This window comes from Carlito syrichta, unplaced genomic scaffold (assembly GCF_000164805.1).
Source record: "Carlito syrichta isolate Samal-C Ts95f unplaced genomic scaffold, Tarsius_syrichta-2.0.1 Scaffold308800, whole genome shotgun sequence".
NCBI classification, from domain to species: domain Eukaryota; kingdom Metazoa; phylum Chordata; class Mammalia; order Primates; family Tarsiidae; genus Carlito; species Carlito syrichta.
Window position 1 is genome coordinate 868,735 of NW_007252896.1, and position 23,681 is coordinate 892,415.

General features: G+C 39.4%; 1 protein-coding gene across 1 annotated transcript in view; it reads right to left on the minus strand.

The window, feature by feature from the left end:
• Positions 1-23,681, minus strand: part of HSD17B12 (hydroxysteroid 17-beta dehydrogenase 12) — a 176,906-nt gene that overhangs the window by 31,649 nt on the left and 121,576 nt on the right. The window contains exons 8-9 of the mRNA XM_008065727.2: positions 9,121-9,185; positions 8,270-8,314 (exon numbers count right to left, since the gene is read on the minus strand). Of these exons, the coding sequence (XP_008063918.2) occupies positions 8,270-8,314; positions 9,121-9,185 (110 nt within the window). The remainder of the gene's footprint in view (positions 1-8,269; positions 8,315-9,120; positions 9,186-23,681) is intronic.

Consider the following 23,681-nt stretch of genomic DNA (forward strand, 5'->3'; position numbering starts at 1 on the left):
CTTCTTAGTGTTCAAATTTATTTCTCATATTTTTAGCAACAACTTTGCATTGCTTTTATAATTAGAAAAGCCCTACAATCTTATTTCTAAAAAAACCTAATATGAATTTTTTTCCCTCTTTTACTTCTGTAGCATCAGTAAACAATAGTTTAGTAGAAGGAACTTTATTTCATATCCAGGAGTCAATGTAGATATTCTTACTCATTAATTTAATATGAAAATGCGTCAATACAAGAGAATTATTTTGTATCATGTAACCTTTGGCATTCGATCATTTTTTGGTGAGAACGGTACAAAGAAAATGCAATTGTATAATGTTCAAAAAGACAACCAAAGACTCAAATGAAAAGATTACATTAAAATTTAAAATGCTTTAATAAAATAAGAAGACAAACAATATCATCTATATCACCATTATATACAAGTAGAAAATAAATGTCACAACTTGCCCTAGAATCCAGGCAAACTCCCAAGGATCCAGGCTATTCATATACAGAATTATAATACCACAAATAGCCACTGTGCCCACCTCTGCCCTGCCTCTACCCGAAAGAAATCTGCTTACAATAAATAGGATCTGAATTCAAATAGCTGAAAATGAACCCACACAATTTAGGAGACCATTTCTTAGATGCAAATACCTTAAACAAGTTTGCAACTGTAATCATTAACAATAATTTTTGAAAAATCATAGTACAATACTGAAAAGAATTACAGAAAGTAATAACAATGTTACACAATGCCTATTTTGGAGAAATTAGATGGTAACTCCATTGAAAGTCACACTAGAATGACAAAGCACACATTTCCTTTGGCAAACTGTATAATTTGAGCTCTGTGGTACTGAGAACTCAAATTAATTAGAAATTCTTAGAATCTCACCTGCATAACTAACAGAGTATTTACTGCACAGGGGTTGGAAAGCTTAATTAGATAAAGTTTTTAGAGCACTTTGAGATCTCCAAGTATTATTTTTTCTTCCTTTTTATTAACGTTAAGTCTTTGTGGAAGTTAAGAAAGAGACTGCCTTGCCATTTTTCCCAGACCATAAAAAATAAAGTTTCTCCCTTTGTAATAAATCTGGTTTAATCTACGTTAAAATAATTTAGCAAAACAAAAAGAAAAGAAAAGAACTTTCAGGAATAGAAGCCTGCATGCCAATTAACAATAATGAATCTAAAGCCATATATAAACTAAACAAAAACTGTAAAAAAAAGAATGCATATGTCATCATACTTTGTTTTTCCAACTTAGCATACTACAGTATGCTAAGAGCTTCCATTACCTAAATTTTTCCAGAATAAGTTGACTTCTCAAAAGTGACAGATTTAGGGAGGAGAAAATAACCCCTAATGCTTTCAAAGAGTTTTGTACATTCTCATTGCATATGAGGCGTTGTCCTATAAACTAGCTTCACCTTGAGCTAGAAAGGGGCTTAGAACCAATCTACAACTACTTTCTCATTTATGAAAGAAGAGAACTATGGAAAGAGTGGCAAATCCATCATTTGGTAGTGACACCTAAAGCTGCCCATTACTATGAGACTCTAAGGGCTAAATGTACCCAACAATTTGGAAATTTTTAGAAGCATAGTGATAGCTGGTTTCAACATGGATTAAAAGACTAGATATTAACTTGAAATGCCTTCATCTAGAAGTGCCCTAGGCGGGGATCAGTAGCGAGGGTCAGACTCTTCCTTCCACAGTTAATTTCCTAATGCTGCTAACTTAAATTCTTGAGGGAGGGTGCTGGGATGCATTCCTAGCATAATCCCTAAATTAAACACAATTAGACTGCTGAACAGAGATTATTCTCGTGGATTTTCAAATTAATAGAGGGCTCCCCCTACTGGTACTGTGTCACATGCCAGAGGCAAATCCACGCAAGCAAAAGCAAACAAATTCTTCTGAGCTTTCATCCATCTGAACATTTACCATCTACCCCATGGGCAGGGTATCGCATAAGGTACTTCTAAGTGACACAGATGAATACACTGCTGTATTAGAAAACAAAAAAAACTTTTCAGCCAGGCTTGTGGCTCAGCCTGTCATCCCAGAACTTTGGGAGGCGAAGGCAAGAGGACTGCCCGAGCCCACAGGTTCGAGACCTGCCCGGGCAACTTGGCGAGACCTCGTCTCCACAATAAATAAAAAAATTAGCCAGGCGTGGTAGCATGTGCCTGTAGTTCCAGCTACTTGGAAGGCTGAGGCAGAAGGCTCGCTGGAGCCCGGCAGGTTGATGCTGGGGTGGCCCTGAGCGTTCCACTGCACTGCACTCCAGTCTGAGCGACAGAGGGAGACATCAATTAAAAAAAAAATAGCTTTCCAAAAGCGTGCAAAGGACCTCATACTTTGATTTCAGAGAAGCACAGGGCTAGAAGATGCTTTAGTCTAAATGTCTGTGTTCCCTCAAAATGCATACATTGAAACCTAATCCTCAGTGTGGTGGTATTCAGAGGTGAGGCTGCAGGAGGTGATTAGGTCACCAGGGCCCTCCCTCGTGAATTAGACTAGTGCCCTCATAAAAGAGGCTTAAGGGAGCATGTTTACTCTTCTGCCATGTGAGGACACAGCAAGACGACCCCATCGATGAGGAATGGGACCCTCATCAGACAGTGAAGCTGCTGGAATACTGATCTTGGACTTCCTAGTCTCGAGAACGGTAAGAAATAGGTTTCTGTCTTCATAAGCTGCCCAGGATAGGTATTTTGTTATAGCAGCCCAAACAGACTAAGACAGAAAAGACTGATTTAGCTGATGCCGCTATAATCCCTCAGCTTCACTAAGCAGTGATTCAGTTTGAGTAGACTGAACACTTGGAGTCACCTGGAACAGAGAAACTCAAACGCAAATGCCTGAAAGGGCCAAGTAGGTCATGTAAATGAGTGAGTTAAGTCAAACAGTAAGGACTAGTTGGGACTCTGGTGATCTGAGGAGCTGCAGGTCTAACTGTTTATCACACTTACAAGCCATTCAGCTCTAGTCACTTGTTGCCATGTTATAGCTTAGGTCTGTCTTACCCAATTTTCAGGTTTTTCCCAAGATAAGCTAGAAACCTGGGTGTGAAATTTCCTAATTTTGAAAACTGATCAAATCAAAACATGTTGGTGGGCCACATCCGGTCCAGAGACCACTGATTTGCCACCATGGACCCAGAATCAGAACAGGAGTTCACGTTATGCCTGTTCCACTTTTGGCAGACTCAAGGATCAGGAAGTTCTCACTCTGTGTAAATATCAACAACTGATCTAAGTTCAGCCTCCTGGGGCCACATACAATCACTATGATTCTTATTCCCAAACAATAAACTAGAACTAGAATTTTCCGTTTGTATAGTCCACTCATTTATTTATTCAAAAAACAGTTGTTGTACACCTGCCATATGTGAGGCCCAGGGCTAAGATATGGCAGGAAAGGAAAAGGACATGGCACCAACCCTCACTGTGTGTGCAATCTGTAGAGAGGCTCAAATTGCAAGAGAGACTCAACCTAAGGAAACGCTAACCTAAAAATGAAGTGCTCAGTGAAAGAAAGACACTCAGAGTGTCATGGAACCACATCATTAGAGACCCGATCTAGCTTGGAGGGGTGGAGAGGGTTCCCTCCCCGCCACCCCACAATAAGACATGACTTTAAGTCCCCACCTCAGCTGGATATCTGACACAGGAAGAACTACATTATAAGCCCCCGCTTGAGAGTCCACCTTCCTAAAGAAAGCAAGCAACAAAACTCAAACCGCATTTCACTATAAAAGTAAAGGCTGTTAACACACATTACTTGGGCCCATATCCCTCCGTTTCCTCCTCTGCGCTAATGAAGGTAATAAAGGTCAGAAGATCCCCTCTACTTGTCAGAATGGTGGCCTGGAAACTTCCTAACAGGCTCAGCTGCAGCAGGGCCATTTTCTAGCTTCCACCTTATTCATCAAGCCTGGCAGTGGCTTCTGGGTCCAGCATCACCTGGAGGAATGGTTTTCTCACCCCTGAGTAGAGGCCACAGGCAGTTCAAGCTATATTGCTTGGACAGTGCTCATCTGAAGAGGAGCAAAGAGTCTGTGGGTTCTTGAGGTCTGAGCGTTGTGATCCAAAGAATAAAAAACCAGTCTGGCCCAGAGAGGGAAGGCAACCCCAGATTTGGTAGATGCTAAAACGAGACCTCAAATAAGAAACAAACAGATCTGTTTTAGAACTGTCTTTTGATTGATGTGGAAGTCAGTCACAACCTGTTTGAAGTCAGCCCACATGTGCCTGCCTCTGGAACTGCGGCCATTCTTCCGTTTTCCATGATTTCTCTAACAGTAATCAGTGGCAGTTCTGCCATTTTATTTGCCAACTCTTTCAGTACACTTGGATGGAAATCTCCCCAGGCATAACACTGAACTGTTTCAGAAAAGTGTTCAATATCTCGAGGTTTAATTGTTCCAAACTCCATCATTTCTGGTGTGAAGGTCATTGTTCTTGATAAGAAATAAGATTTACCTGAAAAGAAAGCCCTGTCTAGTAGGACTTCTCTTGCAGTTTGAGAATGATCTGCCTGCCATCTTGGTCAGCTACATAGAATTTATATACCACTTAATTGCTATGCAGGGAAAAAGAACAAGACTAAATTTATCTCTGAAGGATTTGAGAGCAAAACTGGAAAAGCAGGTAACAAGGTTTCTAAACACCCCTGGTGAAAGGAAAGCCCAGCTAAGTAAGCCACTGAGAGAGAAGAAAGGAATAAACCCCAAATATTAGGTAAGATTAAAAAGGGAAATGATCAGATCAAACTAGAAAGCTAAATGGGAGAGTTAGTTATGATTAAATATCAGTGGTCTATAGTCAAAACTATTCTGATCAATATTTCTTCTCCAGTATTCTTCTGGTCACAACACCACCACTTTATCTGCTGGTAATCTAAGATAGCACTATCTTAGGATATTTCACTTTCATATCTCCTCTGTTTGAATGTGGGACTGATAGGATTTTTATAATCGTCTAACCTACTGATCCAAGATGTGATACGTGGGCCTGAAGGAATGTAATGCCAGGTCGTTTAATGCTCAAGGCACAGAATAGGGCTTGCAAGATGCTGGGGTGACATCCTACCCAGCAAATATCTCCAAGTGAGGGGTTCACACCCCAAGTCATAAAGGCAAGCTGACTTCACTTGCCTATCTCGGCACACTTCTCAGTCAGTTATATTCTGTCATGTGGTTGGTGTGGAGATAAAGCTCAGGCCAACACTGATGGTGGGAAGAGATTGCTCTCTTTCTTATATAAGACATTTTCAATAAATTCACTGTGCTTTTCAGCTGCAGCTGTCTATGCCCTAGTCCTCCTGATGTCCAGTCACCATAAAACCTTCGAAGATTCTATGGCCAAACTAGTTTTCATCTCCTTTTAAGTAGCCTCAGGGCTCCAAACAGTCACTGCTACTGAAAAATTGACCCTGGCCCTGGCAGCATAACACAGCCAACAAAACAACAATTGGAACAATTTGCCCAAAGATACTATAGGGCAACTTACAGCTGCATCAAAGAGCCCTAAGTCTGAGAGCGTCACATCAAGATGAGTGGCTTTCCTTCGGTATAAATAAGAAAAACACTGATACCATAAGATACACGTCGCCATGTCACCCTGCCACTAGAACTGCCCTCCAAGATGTGGATTGGATCACACCTTGCTCCTCCTTGAAGCACAGCACTTAAGGCCCTGCACAATCACACCCTAGCCTCCTCTTCTCACCTGCTGGCTAGTCCTTACACATAGCTTGCCTCCCAATGTTCCAGTCAAACCACTTTCGTACCTGAAGGCTGCTAGTCAGCTGTGCTCAGAGATGATAACTACAGCGATCCTTCCACGAATACTATAAAATCAAATTGGCCTCCAGATAACGTTAACGCCGTGATCCGTAGATTTCGTCAACCAAGAGTTTTGAATCGTCCTTCCATTAAAAGTGCCCATCACACAGGCATGCTAGAGGGTTAGGGAAATGCAGACTCAGGCTGAAGATAAATTAACGGATGATTATCTGCTTTCTGCAGAAGTCTTTTACATAGCAGACTCCCTCGGTGCTTATGAAACGGGATTTAGTTTGGGGAAAAAAGCTTATGTACACAGATTTTAAGTGTCTATCCAGCTCTGCCAATGATAACTCCCATCAATATGGTGCAGAAATGTTTAATAAGCTAGTATTTGTCCCCATTAACTCATTTGATGAGAACAAGTGTATACACTAAAGTGGAAGAAAAATAAGAGGAAGAATGAAGAGGTGGGAGAAGCACTTTATAGTTTGTCAAGATCTAAGAAATGATACTTCATTTTTATTCAATCATTATTTTCCAAAAGACCGAGTGTTGCTTTCTGGTGCTTGTGGACACGTGCCGTATGACCCACACTTACACCATTTGACCTTTAAGCAGGGGCATGATGTGATGATGACTGCACATGCTGATCTATGCTCGAAGCTGCATGAAGGATGCAGTCCGTGACTATGAGGCACAGCAGACTGACTGATTCTCACTGATCAAGGGCAAGACCTTGGCCTCCCATCATGAGCATTCTGCAGACGGCCTGCCAAAAATGCATGTTCTGGCAGACAGAAGAGGCCAGGACTTTCTACTACAAGGGTATACAAACACGAAAGTGTAGACAAGCAAGAGGTTGTTAGAAAAAATACTAATGGATCTAGAGTAAAAACTACACAGTTCATCTGACAGAGGAGTTAAAATTATGAGAAGACACTCTAGTTAGTATGAGCACTGCTATAAAATTGAAACGAACATATTTTATTGACTCAGTAAAATATACCAGGAAACACATATTTGCTATTTTAAGCACTTGGCCAAATGTACCAGAAAGGATATATCAAAATAATAGTACACATTAGTCTTTTCAAAAGGCAAAAGTTACAAAATATGTAAGTTGTAGACTAGAAGTGGTATAATTTTGATCAAAAAAGTTTGCTCGCTAAAAAATAAAGTCACAGCTGCACATATTTACTAAAATCTTTATCAGTTCTGAGTTTAACAACAATGGTAACATTGTGAGAATCATTACTCTGGTCTGAGTACTGTTCTAAGAAGTTTGTATATATTACTTTGTTTAATTCCCACAAAACCTCGGTGAGGTAAAGAGAATTATCATCCTCAATTTACAGAAAAAAACAAAAAAATCCTTAAGTACAGAGGTTAAGTAATTTGTCCAAGATCCAATATAACTGGTAAATGGTAGAGTAATTAACTTGAAACCTCATACAGATTATTAAAGAAAACTAGAACTGTATAAATATGCTAAGGAAATACCTTTAAAACTATATAGGTACATCAATATTAACCATGTTTTAAAAACATCAATTGTGTGCATGTAGGTCTGGCTCCAAACCTAGTCACAGTTTCACTAATAACTCATTTACCTTACTGAAACGGAATCTTACATGAGTAAAACACTTGGCTAATAACAGCAAAGTTAAACATTAAACAAAGCTAAACATTGAGTTAAACATTTTTTTAAAGATTTCCTTAAATAAACTAGTATATACGAGTTATTGAAAATGGATTTGGCTTTCTATAAGTATGTTTAAGTTTAAAGTATCTGATACTGCTCATGGGAATTCTTCCTCAGGCAATAGTTTTTGCTGCTCTGGTATATATAACCAAGGCATGGCATCTTTTTGTAGTTATTATTACAATATAAGGGAAAATGGCATTAACATGCTCATCATATTTGCTTGCTATTCTTTCTTTTGGCAGATATTGGCAGTGTTGTCTTTTGTTGGCACATACAAGTGACATGACTATAATGTATGCTTAGCAACGAGCAATTAGACTAGCCATTATATGTGGCTAATAACAATTACACTCATTACTTTATGGTCCCATACCTCCCATACGATGTTTTACCACAACACTTAATTCATCAATTTAAACGTATCGCAAGGGAGACAAAATGGAAATGTTTTACCAGTGATGAATACCACGTGGATAAAATCTTTGTAAAAAGCCATCTCCAGCCTAAGTTTTTGTAGTCCCAGTGCCTATAACAGGGCCTAACAGTGTTTGCATATAGAAGGCATTTAGTAACTGTTCAGTTGTTAAAAAGTAAAATAATACAGACACCTGTTTGGTGTTCAGTTCCTTCTACTTCCCGAGGATGTAAGTAAATAGACCGCTTTCATCTGGAATACATATGTAAATCTAAACAAGAGTTGAGTGAAGGGAACAAGCTGACTAAGTCAGTGTTTTGAAATAGAACCAAAAAAGATGACATATTTATAAAGAAGCTGCTTACCTTACAAACGGAAAGGACATTAATATTTATCAGTTTCTTGATGGTCTGAAAAAAAAGGTAATTTTTTAAAGTAGATTTGGTCATCACAGTGGTCATGTTATATATACACTTAAGTAATCTAGAGATGCATTGAGAGTTTCCCCAGATAATGCAGAGACCTGGGAAGATGATGGGTTGGGATGGAAAGGCAGATTTTATTTTATTCTCCGTGTTACAGTATTTTTGCAACAAAAGTAATAATTCGTGTAAAATCCAAGGTATATGTGCAAGTAAAGTCTGGAGGTAAAAAGACATGTTACATCTAAAACAAACAGAATACTTTGCAATTTCCTCTCTGTTAATAGGAAGAGTTGAAGTTATCGAACCTAAGATTTTTCAATGATTTTTAAAATTTACATAGTCCTTCAATGATATGCCTTTTTAGTTTTCAGTAAAGGGTTAGGTAAGCATCAAAAATGTAGCTATTATTTTGGTAGAGCTGGTTTACCTGAATCAACCACATTGCTGTATATTAACATATGATTTTTAAATTATGTTTAGAACTCTAACACTTAAACAGAGCTGTTTTAATATAATAATAATACAACCAGAGCTATTACTGAACCTGGTACTCTATAATTAAGGTTATAAATTTTTTTTATTGAATCCATCTAGCATCCCCCTAGGAAGTTGCCCATTTCATAGGTGAGGAAAGTAAGTATGGTTAAGATCATCCCCAGGCTAACTCATATAGTGAGAAGAGCCAGGGTGTGACCCTCAGGCAGCTGGATTCTGGTGCTCATGGTCTGAATCACTGTACCAATATCTGTAGGCACTCCTTTTGCTTTCATAACATATAAGGAAAGACTTACATTGTCTAAGTCAGGAATTTCCAAAAAGTATTCAGGATATTCATATGACATTCCCACGTTGTTCACTGAAATAGAACAACATCATTAGCAGATTAACGTATGTATATTTTAAAGGCTTATTAAAATAATGACATTAAAGATATTAAGACTAGAATGAGACATACAACTACATAAAATAGCGTTTATAGCTGGAGTGACCTTTGCCACACCTTTTTATCCAAAATCTATCCACACTTAAAAGTCCAAATGTTTCTTCTTTTATTAAGTCTTTCTGTACATGCCATCCAACTCCTGACAAAATAATGTCTACTCCCCTCTCACTTTCCACAGTACCTTGGGACATGTGTATTCTGTCTCAGTAATAAATTTATTTGTAGCTGGGTGCGGTAGCTCAAGCCTGTAATCCCAGCACTTTGGGAGGTGGAGCTGAGAGGACTGCCTGAGCTCAGGGGTTCAAGACCAGCCTGGGTAATATGTCAAGACCTCGTCTCTACAATAAATGAAAAAATTAGCGTGCCCGGAGTTCCAGATACCTGGAAAGCTAAGGCAGAAGAATCACCTGAGCGCAGCAGGTGGAGGCTGCAGTGGCCATAAGCATGCCACTGCACTCCAGCCTGGGTGACAGAGTGAGACTTTGATTCAAAAACAAAGCAAAACAAAACAAAGAAACCTCTCACTTGTAGATATGAGTTAACTCTTCCTCTTTCCCTCCCCCTCCCCTTTCTGAGTTGGAGTCTTACTCTGTCACCCAGGCTGGATGGAGTACAGTGGCAAGACCCCAGCTCACCACAATCTCCACGTTCTGGGCCCAGATGATCCTTCCACTTTAACCTCCCAAGTAGCTGGGGCTATAGGCTAGCGCCATCACGTTCCAACTAATTTTTGATTTTTTTGTAGAGACGAGGTCTTGCTGATTGTTGTCGAACTCCTGGGCTCAAGCAATTCTCCCACCTCGGCCTCCCAAAGTGCTTCAATTACAGGTGTGAGCCACAGTGCCTGGCCTGGATCTTATATTTTAATAGTGTAGTAGAAAGACTGAAGAGTACTATGGTCTAGAAGACTGGAAACTCGAGTTCTGGTTAGAACTATTTTCAGAAAATGTGTGACTTGAGATAAGTCACATGTGCTATGCATCTCAATTTGTTTATCCCTCAAAGGAGAACTCATTTAATCATTCAACAAATATTTGCCACGCACTTTTGGGCAAGACATGTGCTAAGAACTAGAAAAAGTAGGAAAAAAAGTTTTGGCATAATAGAGCATATAAATTACCAGGAAGAGATAGGCATTCGACAAAAAGAATCAAATAATGATTTCATTACAGTGCAGAGAGAAAAGGAGGCCTAGACCTGGAGAGTCTGACTTCATTTGGGAAATGAAGGAAACACACTAGTAGCAAAGACATAGGGTCACACTAAATGTCTCTAGTAAACCATCCATCAAAAGGTGAGGTCATGTCTTAGTTTTCCTTACATCCCTCCTTCCCTATCACCTACGTTAAGGTTGGGGTCATAAGACGACTGACAAGATACGAATCAATTTATATATAATTAGGAACAAGATTTTAATACTCGAATATCCTACGGCTTTTCCCAGTTGTGGAAAGACAAAGACAAACCCAGAATAAGGGACATTTACAGGAATCACAAAATACACAAACTGGCTGGGTGTGATGAATCACGTATGTAATCCCAGCAGTGTGGAAGGCCAAGGCAAGAGGGCTGCTTGAGCCCAGGAGTTCCAGATCAACCTGGGCAACACAGCGAGACCGTGTCTCTACAAAAATTCAAAAACTTAGCTGGGTGTGGTAGCGCACACCTGTAGTCCCAACTACACAGGAGGCCGAGGAGAAAGGATCACCTGAGCCTAGGAGGGTGAGGCTGCAGTGAACCGTAACTGTGCCGTTGCACTCCAGCCTGGGTGACAGAGTGAGACCCCCCAACTAAAAAAAAATAAAGAAAATAACAAATCGGCTAAATAAACTACGTTGGATTTTATTTTAACTTAAGTAACTCATGAGCTGGATTCTATATCTATCTACCTATCTAGCTACAGTGCATCACCACAACAGCTCGATTAGGTAGTTCCTGTTATGATTTCTCTTTTACATATTAGGAACCTGAAGTTAAATAACTTGTCCAAGATTATAGAGCAAAGCAGGCCAGGATTCAAACACAGGATACTTGACTTCAGAGGCCACGATGTTAAAGTCTCCATATGTCTTCATCTAGTATTCAATTCAGGAAAAACAATCAACAATAACTGAATAATAAACAGAACCCTGATAGTAATGTTTAGTAAAATGATGAAGTATTAAAAAAGAGGTTTCAGTTGCAAGCAGGTAATGAAATTATGATCAGTCTGCTAAAGCTTATAAGTTAGTAATAGCAACTTTTCAAAGTAACTCAATGAGGGTTCTATATTTAGCTGCAAGTCAGTCACTTGAGGCTGTGAGTCTCAAGACTGTACTTGCAAAATTTGGTTAGGATGGCTCGGCTTGAACAAAACCATTGAAGCCTGTCTGACAACACGTAAGCAAAGGACAATGGCAAAGCAAACTGGATTTAATTAGGAGTCATGCCCATCTGAATAGGGATAGCATCTAAACACTATTAATAACAGCAGGTCCAAATCCATTTTTACTTTATTCAGTAGGCTCTTCACTCACCAGGGGCCCTACAAATCAATACTGTAGAAGATTTGTTAACAATTAAGCCAAAACTAGTTAAAGGTAAGGCTTTATTGTTCACTGGATTTTGCTTTAACCACTATGGAATTATAAAGGACGAATAATTTATTTGGACTATGATTAAGAGAAACAGCAAAACCCCAAATATCTGCTAAAACGTTGCATGTAAACAAAACATTCTGTCCACAGTTAGTTTAAGGGAACAGATTCCTCAAAGAAAGGCTTTGCCAATTGTAATTTTTAGAGACAATTCCATCATGTACAGCACATTCTATCTTCCTTCACTCTTCCATATCGAAACAACTTTCTTTAGATTTCTTTCTAACCCATGGGAATACTAATGCTATATTTCAAAATGCTAAGGAAAACAACAGTATAATTATAAATCTTGCAAAATCCAGATTTAAAAAAAAAAAGTCTGAGAGCTTTGTAAAGCAGCCGGGTGACTTCATAATCTTAACATGTACTATAAGTACAAAGTTAAGTGAAAGAAGTCCATGAATAACTGGGCAAGCAGGAAAATGTCACTCTGGTGGAGGCTGGATTAACAAGTCTTCAGATCTGTCTCTGCTAATTGAACAAAGGAAAGCTATCAAAGCAATCTATTCCTACAATGAAAACATGAATATCTATTTAACATAGCTGTATAAGAAAACATTCCACCAAAAAGTTTCTGCACAGTCAAGGAAACAATCAACAGAGTGAAGAAACCACCTGTTGAACAGGAGAAGATATTTACAAACTATTCATCCAACAAAGGCCTAATAACCAGAATATACAAGAAACTCAGTAAGTCAACAGTAAAAAAAGACAAAACCCCAAACAAACAAACAAACAAAAACCCCAAGTAATCCCATTAAAAAGTAGGCTAAGGACATGGATATTTCTCAAAAAGAAAAAAAAATTGCAAATGGCCAACAGACATATAAAAAACAATGAGATATCATCTAACCCCAGTTAGAATGGCTATTTTTAAAAAGACAGAAAATAACAGATGTTGACAAGGACGCAGAGAAAAGAGAACTCATACACTGTTGGTGAGAATGTTAATTAGTACAGCTGCTAAGGAAAACAGAATGGAGTTTCCTCAAAAAAACTAAAAATAGAACTACCTTATGACTCATCAACCCTACTACTGGGTATTTATCCAAAAAAACTAAAAATAGAACTACCTTATGACTCATCAACCCTACTACTGGGTATTTATCCAAAGGAAAATAAATTAGCATACAAAAAACATACCTGGCCAGGCTCAGTGGCTCACACCTTTAAGCCCAGCACTTTGGGAGGCTGAGGCAAGAGGACTGCTTGAGCTCAGGAGTTTGAGACCAGCGTAGGCAACATAGGGAGACCTGGTCTCTACAAAAAAAATTTTTTTAAATTAACGGGGAGTGGTGTGGTGTGCCTATAGTCCCAGCAACTTGGGAGGTTGAGACAGAAGGATTACCTGAGACCAGAGGTTGAGGCTGCAGTGAGCTATGATCATGCCACTGCACTCCAGCATGGGCAACAGATTAAGATCTCAACTCAAAACAAAAAGAAAAACAAACAAAAGGATACCTGCACACACGTATGTTTACTGCATCGTTATTCGTAATAGCAAGGATTCAGAACCAATATAAGTGTACATCAAGAAATAAATGGATAAAGGAAATATATACATTGAAATACTCTTCAGTCATAAAAAAAAAGAAAAAAAAAAAGAAATCCTGTCACTTGGAGTAACATGGATGGAACTGGAGGTCAACATGTTAAGTGAAATAAGCCAGGCAAATAAAGACAAACATTGCATGCTCTCACTCAAGTGTGGTAGCTTCAAAAGTTGATCTCTTGGAGGTAGAAGATAGAAAGAAACCAGAGAGTGGGATGGGTACATGATGGGAGAGGGAGATGAAGAGAGGTTGGTTAATGGGCACAAACATACAGTTAAATAGAAGGAATACAGTTAGATAGAAGGAATGTTCAATAGCAGGGAAGAATGACTGTAGTTAACAACAATGTATTGTATATTTCAAAGTAGCAAGGAGAACTTGAAATGTTCCCAACACATAGAAATGACACATACTCGAGGTGATGAATATCCTAAATGCCCTGACTTGATCATGACACATTCTGTGCATGTAATAAAACATCATATATACCCCATAAACATGTATAAACACTACGCATCAACTAAAACAAAAAGAAAGCATATTACATGCTGGGAACGTCAGATCAAAGAAATAAATAGAATTATGTAGACAGTCTATGATTTTGTAACCAAAAGTACATACAAGAAAACAGTGTTAAAGCTGGAATGGACCATTCAGCGCACTGAGCCCAATTTTGTGAGGGGATGTATATTCCAAGTTCATACTGGCAATTTGTCTACTCTAGGGCTTAGGAGTCCTAAATCCCTTCCTGCGTCATTGGCTGCACCTTTGCTTGTGGAACGCATGCGAACCATAGTGTCCCCACCACAAGTAATCACTTCAGAGTGCTTATTGGGAGCATAGAGAACAACTGTTGCTGTCCAATAGTTGTTTCCATAAACTGCAGAATAGTGCAAATCGTTTGGAAAAGGCAAACCCACTGCGATTTTATCTTGAGACATTAGGTGGCAGCAATAATCTAACAGCAGACAGAAAGCTTTCAGGAATTGCAAAATAAAGAGAACAGGCTTGGGGTAGGAGGGAAGGATGGAAATACTCGCGTTATGTTTTAATCTCATTAAGAATGGGTTACGCAATGCCATCTCTACATATTACAGGATTCATTATAGGACTCACCAAACCAAACAATGGCACAAGTTGTCTCTACATTATTCAGATAGCTGAAAAGCCCCTCTAAATGGCAGCTTCTTAAATTAGCATTAAATAGATTTATTGGTGAGTTTTCTTGAATTCTTCCAGAGAGGCACCAGAGACAGACGAAATTTTTTGGGGACCCATACACGCTTTTTCTTGAGCAGGATCCATGTCTCTCAGAAAACAGTGGCCATCTCCGTAATCTCAGAAGGCCCACCACTATCCCAGTCACACTGCATGATGACGACTGGGATAGTGGTGGGCATTCTGAGACAGTAATTCAGTCTTTCCATCTGCTTCTGGCTGGAGTTCTAAGGCTGGGAGGAGCTCAACAGAAGACACAAGGCAGGCAGGAAACGGGCGAAAACCGTCCAAGAACAAGAACAAAGGAAGTGGAAAGAGAAGGGGGGTGGTGGGCAGAGAAGTGATCCTTGAGATTCTCAGGCGGGCTCGGTGGCTCAGCCTGTCATCCCGCGCCTTTGGGAGGCTGAGGTGAGGGGATGGCCTGAGCCCGCGGGTTCGAGACCCGCCTGGGCGGCGAGACCTCATCTCTACAATCAATCAAAAAACCAGCCGGGCGTGGTCGCGCGCGCCTGTAGTTCCGGCTACTCGGAAGGCGGAGGCGGAAGGATCGCCGGAGCCGGCAGGTCGAGGCTGCGGTGCCCGGGAGCGGCCAGTGCACTCCAGTCTGGGCGACCGAGTGAGACTCCAACTCAAAAAAAAAAAAAAGAGTTGATTCTCACAGGGAAGAACTGATGGGGGCCGTGCTCACCATGCCCTCCAGGCCCTTAGCCAGACCTTCAGAAAACGCTGATATCAATACAAGCGTTTAAAGACTTGGAAAACCCACTGAATGTTTTATATGTATATACAATATATAATATATAAAATAATGTTGGAACAACTTATTATATATATGTGTGTGTGTGTGTATATATATATATATATATATATATATACTAAATTAAATGACTAAAAAAATCATTTCCAATTTTATACTTAAAAAAAAAAAAAATATATATATATATATACACGATTTCTGTTCCTTCTAAGTCAATCTGCTTCTGATGTCACTAGACTCCTCTATCAAAACCAGCTGCTATAGAGATATAATGATGTCATCAGAAAATTAGATTTTTGGTATCCGGGTTGGGCATGACAGAGGAGTAAACAAAAATAAATGACTAGAAATTAAAAATTCGCTTGAACAAACAATCCTAACGGTTTCAAGTAATCCCACACAGACAAGCTTCGACCTGCTTCTTTTTCCAGATTAATCAGATTTAAGAAATTAAGGTGGTTTAAGAATACATTGCCAGCCAGGCTCGGTGGCTCAGCCTGCAATCCTGCGCCTTTGAGAGGCTGAGGTGAATGGATTGCCTGAGCCCGCGGGTTCAAGACCAGCCTGGGCAACTTGGCCAGACCTCATCTCTACAATAAGTCAAAAATTAGCCGGGCCTGGTAGCGCGCGCCTGCAGTTCCAGTTACTTGGAAGGCTGAGGCAGAAGGATCGCCGGAGCCCAGCAGGCCGAGGCTGTGGTGGCCGGGAGCAGCTACTGCACTCCAGTCTGGGCGACAGAGTGAGACTCCAACTCAAAAAAAAAAAAAATACATTGCCTAACGTTTGGGCTTCCCAACATATCAAATAATGCAAAGTATCCTCTTCTATTTCCTTTTCATTGGTTTACATTTCAATGACATTTGTGGTTATAAACATGAATCCAGTTTCAGCGCTTAGAGTTAATAAAAACTGATTTGAAACAAAACTGCTACCACCTCATTGTATTTAAAAATAAACAGAATTTTTAAAATGTAGATTTCAGTAATACTATCAAAAGTGGGGGGAATCCCCTCCTGTCTTAAATTTTTCAGCTAAAATAAAAGGGTCCAGGTGTCAGAGTTCAACAGACCCAGGTTTCAGTCCTGGCTGCACTTACACCAGCCTCTAACAAGAGGCAAGTGATTTGACCCTGGTAAACCTCAGTTTCTTCAGTGTTCTTATATGTAAAACAAGGATAATAATTCAAGAATTAAATGAGATAACATGTATAAAATTTTTAACCCATGCCTGGCACATAGCAATATGATAATCGCGGAGGAATAAGAGTTGTTATTACTGTGTGATCATTTAGTCAACAAAAATGTATTGAACTCCTACTTTGTGCCCAACACAAAGTGCCCTGCTTTTATTATAGATGGCCAGCATCAAAGTGGAGAGATCCTTCTGAAAGAGAGTTCTGGGCAGCGCCTAACCAAAACAGCTATTTATACGGATTAAATTTCTCCTAATCGCTCCTTTACGTTCTGTTTCATTCAAGCAGATCTATTCTTACAGTCTATGGAGTTTGGAATGTGATGCAACCAGAACTTCTTTTTTGCCTTATTTAACATACTGCCTTAGCTAGCACATGTTCATACTCTGACAGATGATATTTGGAACACCATGTAAAACATTTTGCAAACTTTACAGTTTTCATACACTTGTGAGTAGCAATTTCCAAATAAAAGAGTTTACAAGGCTTTAAATATGCAGTGCCTTTAATCAGAAATTGGAAAATTAAGACTGAATCAGAAGCAACACAACAGAACATTTCATTTCCACTGTTTAATTATAAATTGCTTTGTGATCTTCATTACAAAACTAGGTACGATTTACCATACATAAAATTGGAAGAGAGAATGAAGAAAGAAGGGGTGACATGAGGTTGGTAGTTAAGTGTTAGCTGATATGAGGAGCATGCATCAGTTTTATGACTTATGGTTCTAGTTCCATTTCTGGAATCACAGAGCTAATTACCCAGTTTTAAGTTAAAGGTTCTGCTTTAATTAATGCCATTAGTGATTTTTAAGTAAAAGAAAATAAATTTGAATTCTAAAAGTCTTGAGCTTACTTCACAAATCTAATCTCAGTCGACACAGTTAATTGAATTACAAGGCACTATACTTAGTCTGATAATGTTCTTGATCAATCTCCTAGTACATATAGCAAGAAACCCATGTACCTATTCAGTTTGCTGTGATTGGCTATTCCTGGGCTTCTGCCTCTCTCAACACAAGGAAGGCTCCCTTCCAACAAAGTAGGGCATTTCTCCACTTGGATTTCTCAAGCTTAACATATGCTAAATAAAATAATCATTTTTTCTTTACAGGATATGTTCCTGATCCAAGGTTTTCTATCTCCGGAAAACGATGCCAAGTTACTCAAGTCCGGACCTGCAAGTTGCTAATTACTTGTCTAATTCTAATGTCTTTAAACCTCGGTAACTGTTTCTTTAAATGGACATAGAAATACTAATATCTACCTCACAGGATTAATGAAACTCATTAGTATGATGCCTGGCATATAAAAATATGTTCAATGCATGTTGTCAATGATTTTTTTTTTTTTAAGTTGGAGTCTCACTCGGTCGCCCAGACTGGAGTGCAGTAGCCGCTCCCGGCCACCGCAGCCTCGACCTGCCGGGCTCCGCTATCCTTCCGCCTCAGCCTTCCAAGTAGCCGGAATTACAGGCGCGCGCTTCCATGCCCGGCTGATTTTTTGATTTATTGTCGAGATGAGGTCTCGCTGCCCAGGCGGGTCTCGAACCCGTGGGCTCAGGGCAATCCACTCACCTCAGCCTCCCAAAGGCGCGGGATTACAGGTTGAGCCACCGAGCCCGGCTGTCAATGATTTTTAAAAGCCACAATTACTCTTCTTCACTCAAGACCCCTGATGAGAACTTTCCAATGAGAACAGGAAATTGGTCCTCTTTCTTTCTTTCTTTTTTTTTTTAGTTGGAGTCTCACTCTGTTGCCCAGACTGGAGTGCAGTGGCCGCTCCCAGCCACCGCAGCCTCGACCTTCTGGGCTCTGGCGATCCTTCCGCCTCAGCCTTCCAAGTAGCTGGAACTACAGGCACATGGTACCACGCCCGGCTGATTTTTTGATTTATTGTAGAGATGAGGTCTCACCAAGTTGCCCAGGCGGGTCTCGAACCCACGGGCTCAGGCAATCCACTCACCTCGGCTCCCACAGCACGGGATTACAGACTGAGCCACCGAGCCCGGTTTGGTCCTGTTTCTATTTATTCCCTAACCTCAGTCACCTAACTGTAACCAGTTCCATTGCTGTCATCCTAATATAAGCCAGTGCCATCTTCTGTTTCATTGCTGAAGTAGCCTCACTGGTCTCCCTCTCATCAATTCTTGCTTTCTTCTACTTGGGAGTCGGAATGGCCTCTAAAATTTTTAGTATGTTGTCAATTCATGCTTAGAATTTTACAATGGCTTCCCATTGTACTTCCAATAAAGTCCAACTTAGTGACCTGGTCCTCAAGACTTGGTCTGACTCTGCTTAATCTCTAGACTCATCTCTTGCTACTGTCCCCCTTGAGATGCTTGTCTCAGATTCGCAGGTCTTTTGTTAGTTCTTCCAACATGCCAAGCACATTCACTTCGTGGCTTTTGTACCTGCTGCTTTTTCCTACCTGGAAACCCTCCCCACATCTCTTTTCCCAGTTTCAATTTAAATATTCTTTTCTCAGGGAGACCGTCTGTGACACCTCAGCTTTCTCAATAACATACTCTTTCATTATGTGCAGCATATTCCCACTACTTGCTCAGTGGCCAACCTCCATAAAAGCAGAAACAATATTTGTTTTGAATTAGTATATGACTGAATTAATCAATCAACAAATAGGACAGAGACGGTTTGGTAAAATTTTTTTTTAAATGTGCCCTGTCTTTGTTAATGGAATGGAGGTTCTGAACCATTAGGATATCCTGAGTGCTAGGAGTCTCTTTGTTATTCATGGTGGGCCCTTGAATCACACCTGTATCTCTTTTTTTTTTACTTAGAAAAATTGACTTATTTAGATGTACCTATTTGAGGTGTACATGTAATAATTTGATACATTCATATGATCAAATCAGAGTAACTGGGATGGCCATCACATTAAATATTTATTCTTTCTTTACACTAGGTACATCCAAATTATTCTCTTCTAGCTATTTAAATGTACAACTGGTTAATGTTAACTAGATTTACCCTACTGATCGAACATTGGGTCTTATTTCATCAATCTAAGTTTATATTTGTACTCATTATTCAACCTTTCCTCATCCCTGCTCTTCTACCCTTCCCAACCTCTGGCGACTACCAATCTACTCTCTATTTTCCTGCGATCAACTTTTTTAGCTCCCACAAATGAGTGAGAGTGTGTGATATTTGTCTTTCTGTGCTTGGCTTATTTCACTTAACAAAATGACCACAGGTTTCATCTACGTTGCTGCAAATGACAGGGTTTCATTCTTTCTTATGGCTGAGTAGCATTCCACTGTGTACATAGACGCCATTTAAAAAGATCTATTCATCCATTGATGAACCCTTATTTTGGTTATTGTGAATACTACTGCAGTAAACATAAGAGTGCAGATATCTCTTTAATATGCTGTCCTTTCATCTGGATACATACCCACTTGTGGACTCAAGATGACACCAGATGGGAGTTGGTCACCAGAATGGTCAACTATGTGACTTGAGGGCTGGGGCTTTGAGCCAGTCTGACCTCCAGAAAAAGGAGGAAGACTGGAGATTGAGTTAAATCACATGGCCAGTGATTCACGCAGTCATGCTGACATAAAACCCCGATGAAAAACTCTAGACACTGAAGCCCGGTAGAGTATCCTGGTGGTAAACACATGGATGTACCAGGAAAGTTAAGTGTCCTGACCCTACAAGCAGAGAGCCTAGAATTTGTGTTCAGGAACCTCCCATTCGGCCAATTCTGATTTTTGTCTTTCATAACAAAACCATGATCATGAGTATAGTGCTTTCTTGAGTTTTCTTAATCATTTTAGCTAATATTGAACTTGAGCGGGGACATAAAATATGCAGTCAGTTGGTTAGAAGTACAGGTGGTATGAGGACCCCCAAACTTATGGCTGGCAGCTGAAGTGAGAACAGTCCTGCCAGGGACTGTCTCTGAACCTGTGAAGTCTACGCTAACTTTGGGTGGTTAGCAGCTAAACTTTGTGGCAGCATTACAAAAGGCAAGTTTTGCAAGTGTCCTAAACCCTTAGAAGGCACAAAAGTCCTATCCTGGCATAACAGAGAAAACTCCACACCCTCCCCAAATTATCATCCTATCACACACCTATAAGTCTTTCCTATACCAGCCTCTGCTCTTTCTTAAGCCTGAGATTTTTACACTACAGACGCAGGAAAGGGGGAGGGGACAGGTAATATCTCCAAGTACATGAAGTTTATTTTTGGTGCTCTCTCAACTAACTTCAGTTTGCCCTTCTGCTCTTCCCCATCTCAGCATTCCACTGATCAGCAACCTACCATTGCTTTCCTCTTTAAGTCAGTCTTTCTCCATTTCAAAATGACTTGTCCATGTCTTTTACTAACTAAGATGTCAATTTCCTTAAGAGCGACTGATCTAGCAAGAAGTAGACAGGTAATAAACTGAATACCCTAATCCCAATAGGAATTAAATGACAGATATCACTGGTCCTTTCAGAGGTATTTGCATTTCAAAAGAAGACAATTTAAAACTAATATTTCTAAACACTCTGAGAGAGTAAGAATCTTCTATTTGTAACTTTCTTAATCAACAGGGACCGGGAAGCTGCATAACTTCCCTTATGTGCAATTTCCCTTCCTTCCAAGCAATCCCAGGTAAGTTTTCCTCAGCACAGTGCCTGTGGCCTTTTGGTTCTCTCTCCTAGGCCTGTATCTATTTCTCTTTCTTTGATTCTTTGGGACTGAACTCTAAGGAAGGCATCTCTGCATCCCAAACTAATTAACTAGGAGTTTGCCATTTGGAAGCTAACTAGTCCTTTCCCTAAGTAGCTAATAATATTCTGGGCTCTTTTGTCAAGAAACTTTGAAAACTTAAGTATACATAGAGGCAGAGTTGACTGATCTTAACTCTGATGGATAGTTCTGATAAAACTCTTTAAGATTAGTAAATATAATGTTTATATTCAACTATTATCTATCCCAGAACATTCTAGGAAACACTAGGCTTTAGGGGAGAAAAATGGAACACAACTGCTCCCCCAAATCCATAATGCTTAATGAGGAAAGTGGTTGCAGAGGCAAGGATAACAAAGAGTTTCCATTCAGCTTAAAAGAGAAGGACACTAATTAAAAAATAACTCACCAAGTACATTTGTGGAACAAGTGCTCACTTATAAGAGCATAGGGAAAAAAAGAGAATCCGCTCTATTTCAGCTTTGGCAATCAGTGATTCTTTGCAATTAACAGACTTTTATTATCTATAGATGTTGTTGTTAAAAAAAGATCTCTTACAATTATGAGCAAAATGTATGGACAGGACCCAAAAAAATTGGTGAATGACAAATATACTAAGCCAGCATGGCAACACAGTTCACCTTGTACCAACTAATTCTCTTGATTCTACAATTCATATATACCATGACACTACGGGTAGAGGAGACCTTGACAGCCATTTGGCATGGGGAAATTCTTATCTAGAATACATTAGAAGCTTGAATAATTTTAAATGGATCACAAACTAAGTGACTATAATCTTTCAAGAAGACCTTTCATTATTCATCTAGAATAAAAAGTCTCATGCTTTTTGAAAAGTTAAAAAGTCATAGTAGTGGAATTTGAAAAAAGTATTGTCTGTAGCATACTTCAGATCCAAGGCTGCTCCTCTGGCCTTGGTAAAGTATGCCTCCCTGCGATGTATTGTGCAAGTCCTCCAAGCCAATTTGGAGCACACACGAAAGTCTCTTCTGAGGAATCAAGTAAGCATCATAGTAATCACATTTTGTTAACCAATTGTTTGCTTACTCAAAGCAGTAAGGATGTCATATTCTGTAAACAGTTGAAGTTTTATAAGCTTTCTGAAATCTGTGCTTCTTGGCATTTGCCTGAAAGAAGACAGCAAACTTTTTTACATAACAGGGTTAAGAATCTACCTTCTCAATCTTAAGCATTTATAGTCTCATCAAGTTATGGTGACTTTTCAGTATAAATTCACACAATTCATGGCTGTTTTCTCTCTACTTATCTAATTGAAAATAATGTTTCTTTCACGACAAAGGGCTTTAGCATTTTCCTTTGTAATTCTAACAATACTAATTTTCTTTACTATACACTGACTGTAGTTTGGTGCTTATGCTATTCAAATAAATGGGGTGTACCGGTGATTTATTTTTCTTTTTATCATCACTAGTTGCAATAAAATCTGCTGAAATAATACTTTGGATATACGGGATAAAAATGTATTAAAATTAACTTTACATTTTTCTTTCTAATTTTTAGAAATGTGGCTATTAGAAAGCTAAAATTACTATGAGGCTTGTGTTATATTTCTATCAGACAGTGCTGAACTCATGCAAAAAACTATCCCTCTTACATGTTATCCATTTCCAGGAAGCTCTTGATAAGAGGGAAGAAAACTCAAAAGAACTCTCTCTGCAATTTTCTCTTATTCTCTTTATCCTTCTTGGATGATCTCCAGTCTCACTGCTTCAGTAAGATTAGTACTCATAGATGAAAACTCTTTCTCGAGTTCAGAGCTCTGCTGAAACCTAGACACACACACACACCCAACTATCAACTTAACAACCCCACTTGGACATCCTGGAGGAACCTCAAGCCTAAATGATTCTCACTCCCCAAAAGGCTCCTTCTCAAGGAGTGCCCATTTTCATACATGGCACTCCTGAGGCTCAAGTCAGAAACCTGAATGTCATCCATACATTCTCCCTTTTCCTTCATCCCACTTGTGATTTCTCACAAAGTCCTGCTTCATCTACTTCCTAAGTTTTTGTGGACTCTCCTTTTTTCCTACCCCACTGGCTAGGCCAAGTCACCATTATCTCTCCCTGTATCAACTCTCCCTTTCCCTTTACACTCTTACTACACTCTGTCCTTTCCTTTTCAAAACACTTATCCCACCGATAACGATTTTGTTCAGTGTTGACTTTCCTATTAGAACAGTATGCTACATAAATAATGTAGTATAGCCTTCTTGCTCATTGTTGTAGCACTAGTTCATTGATTGATGAATTAATGAATAAATAAATAAATGAAGAGGGATACAAGTTGCTAACTCAGCAATTTAT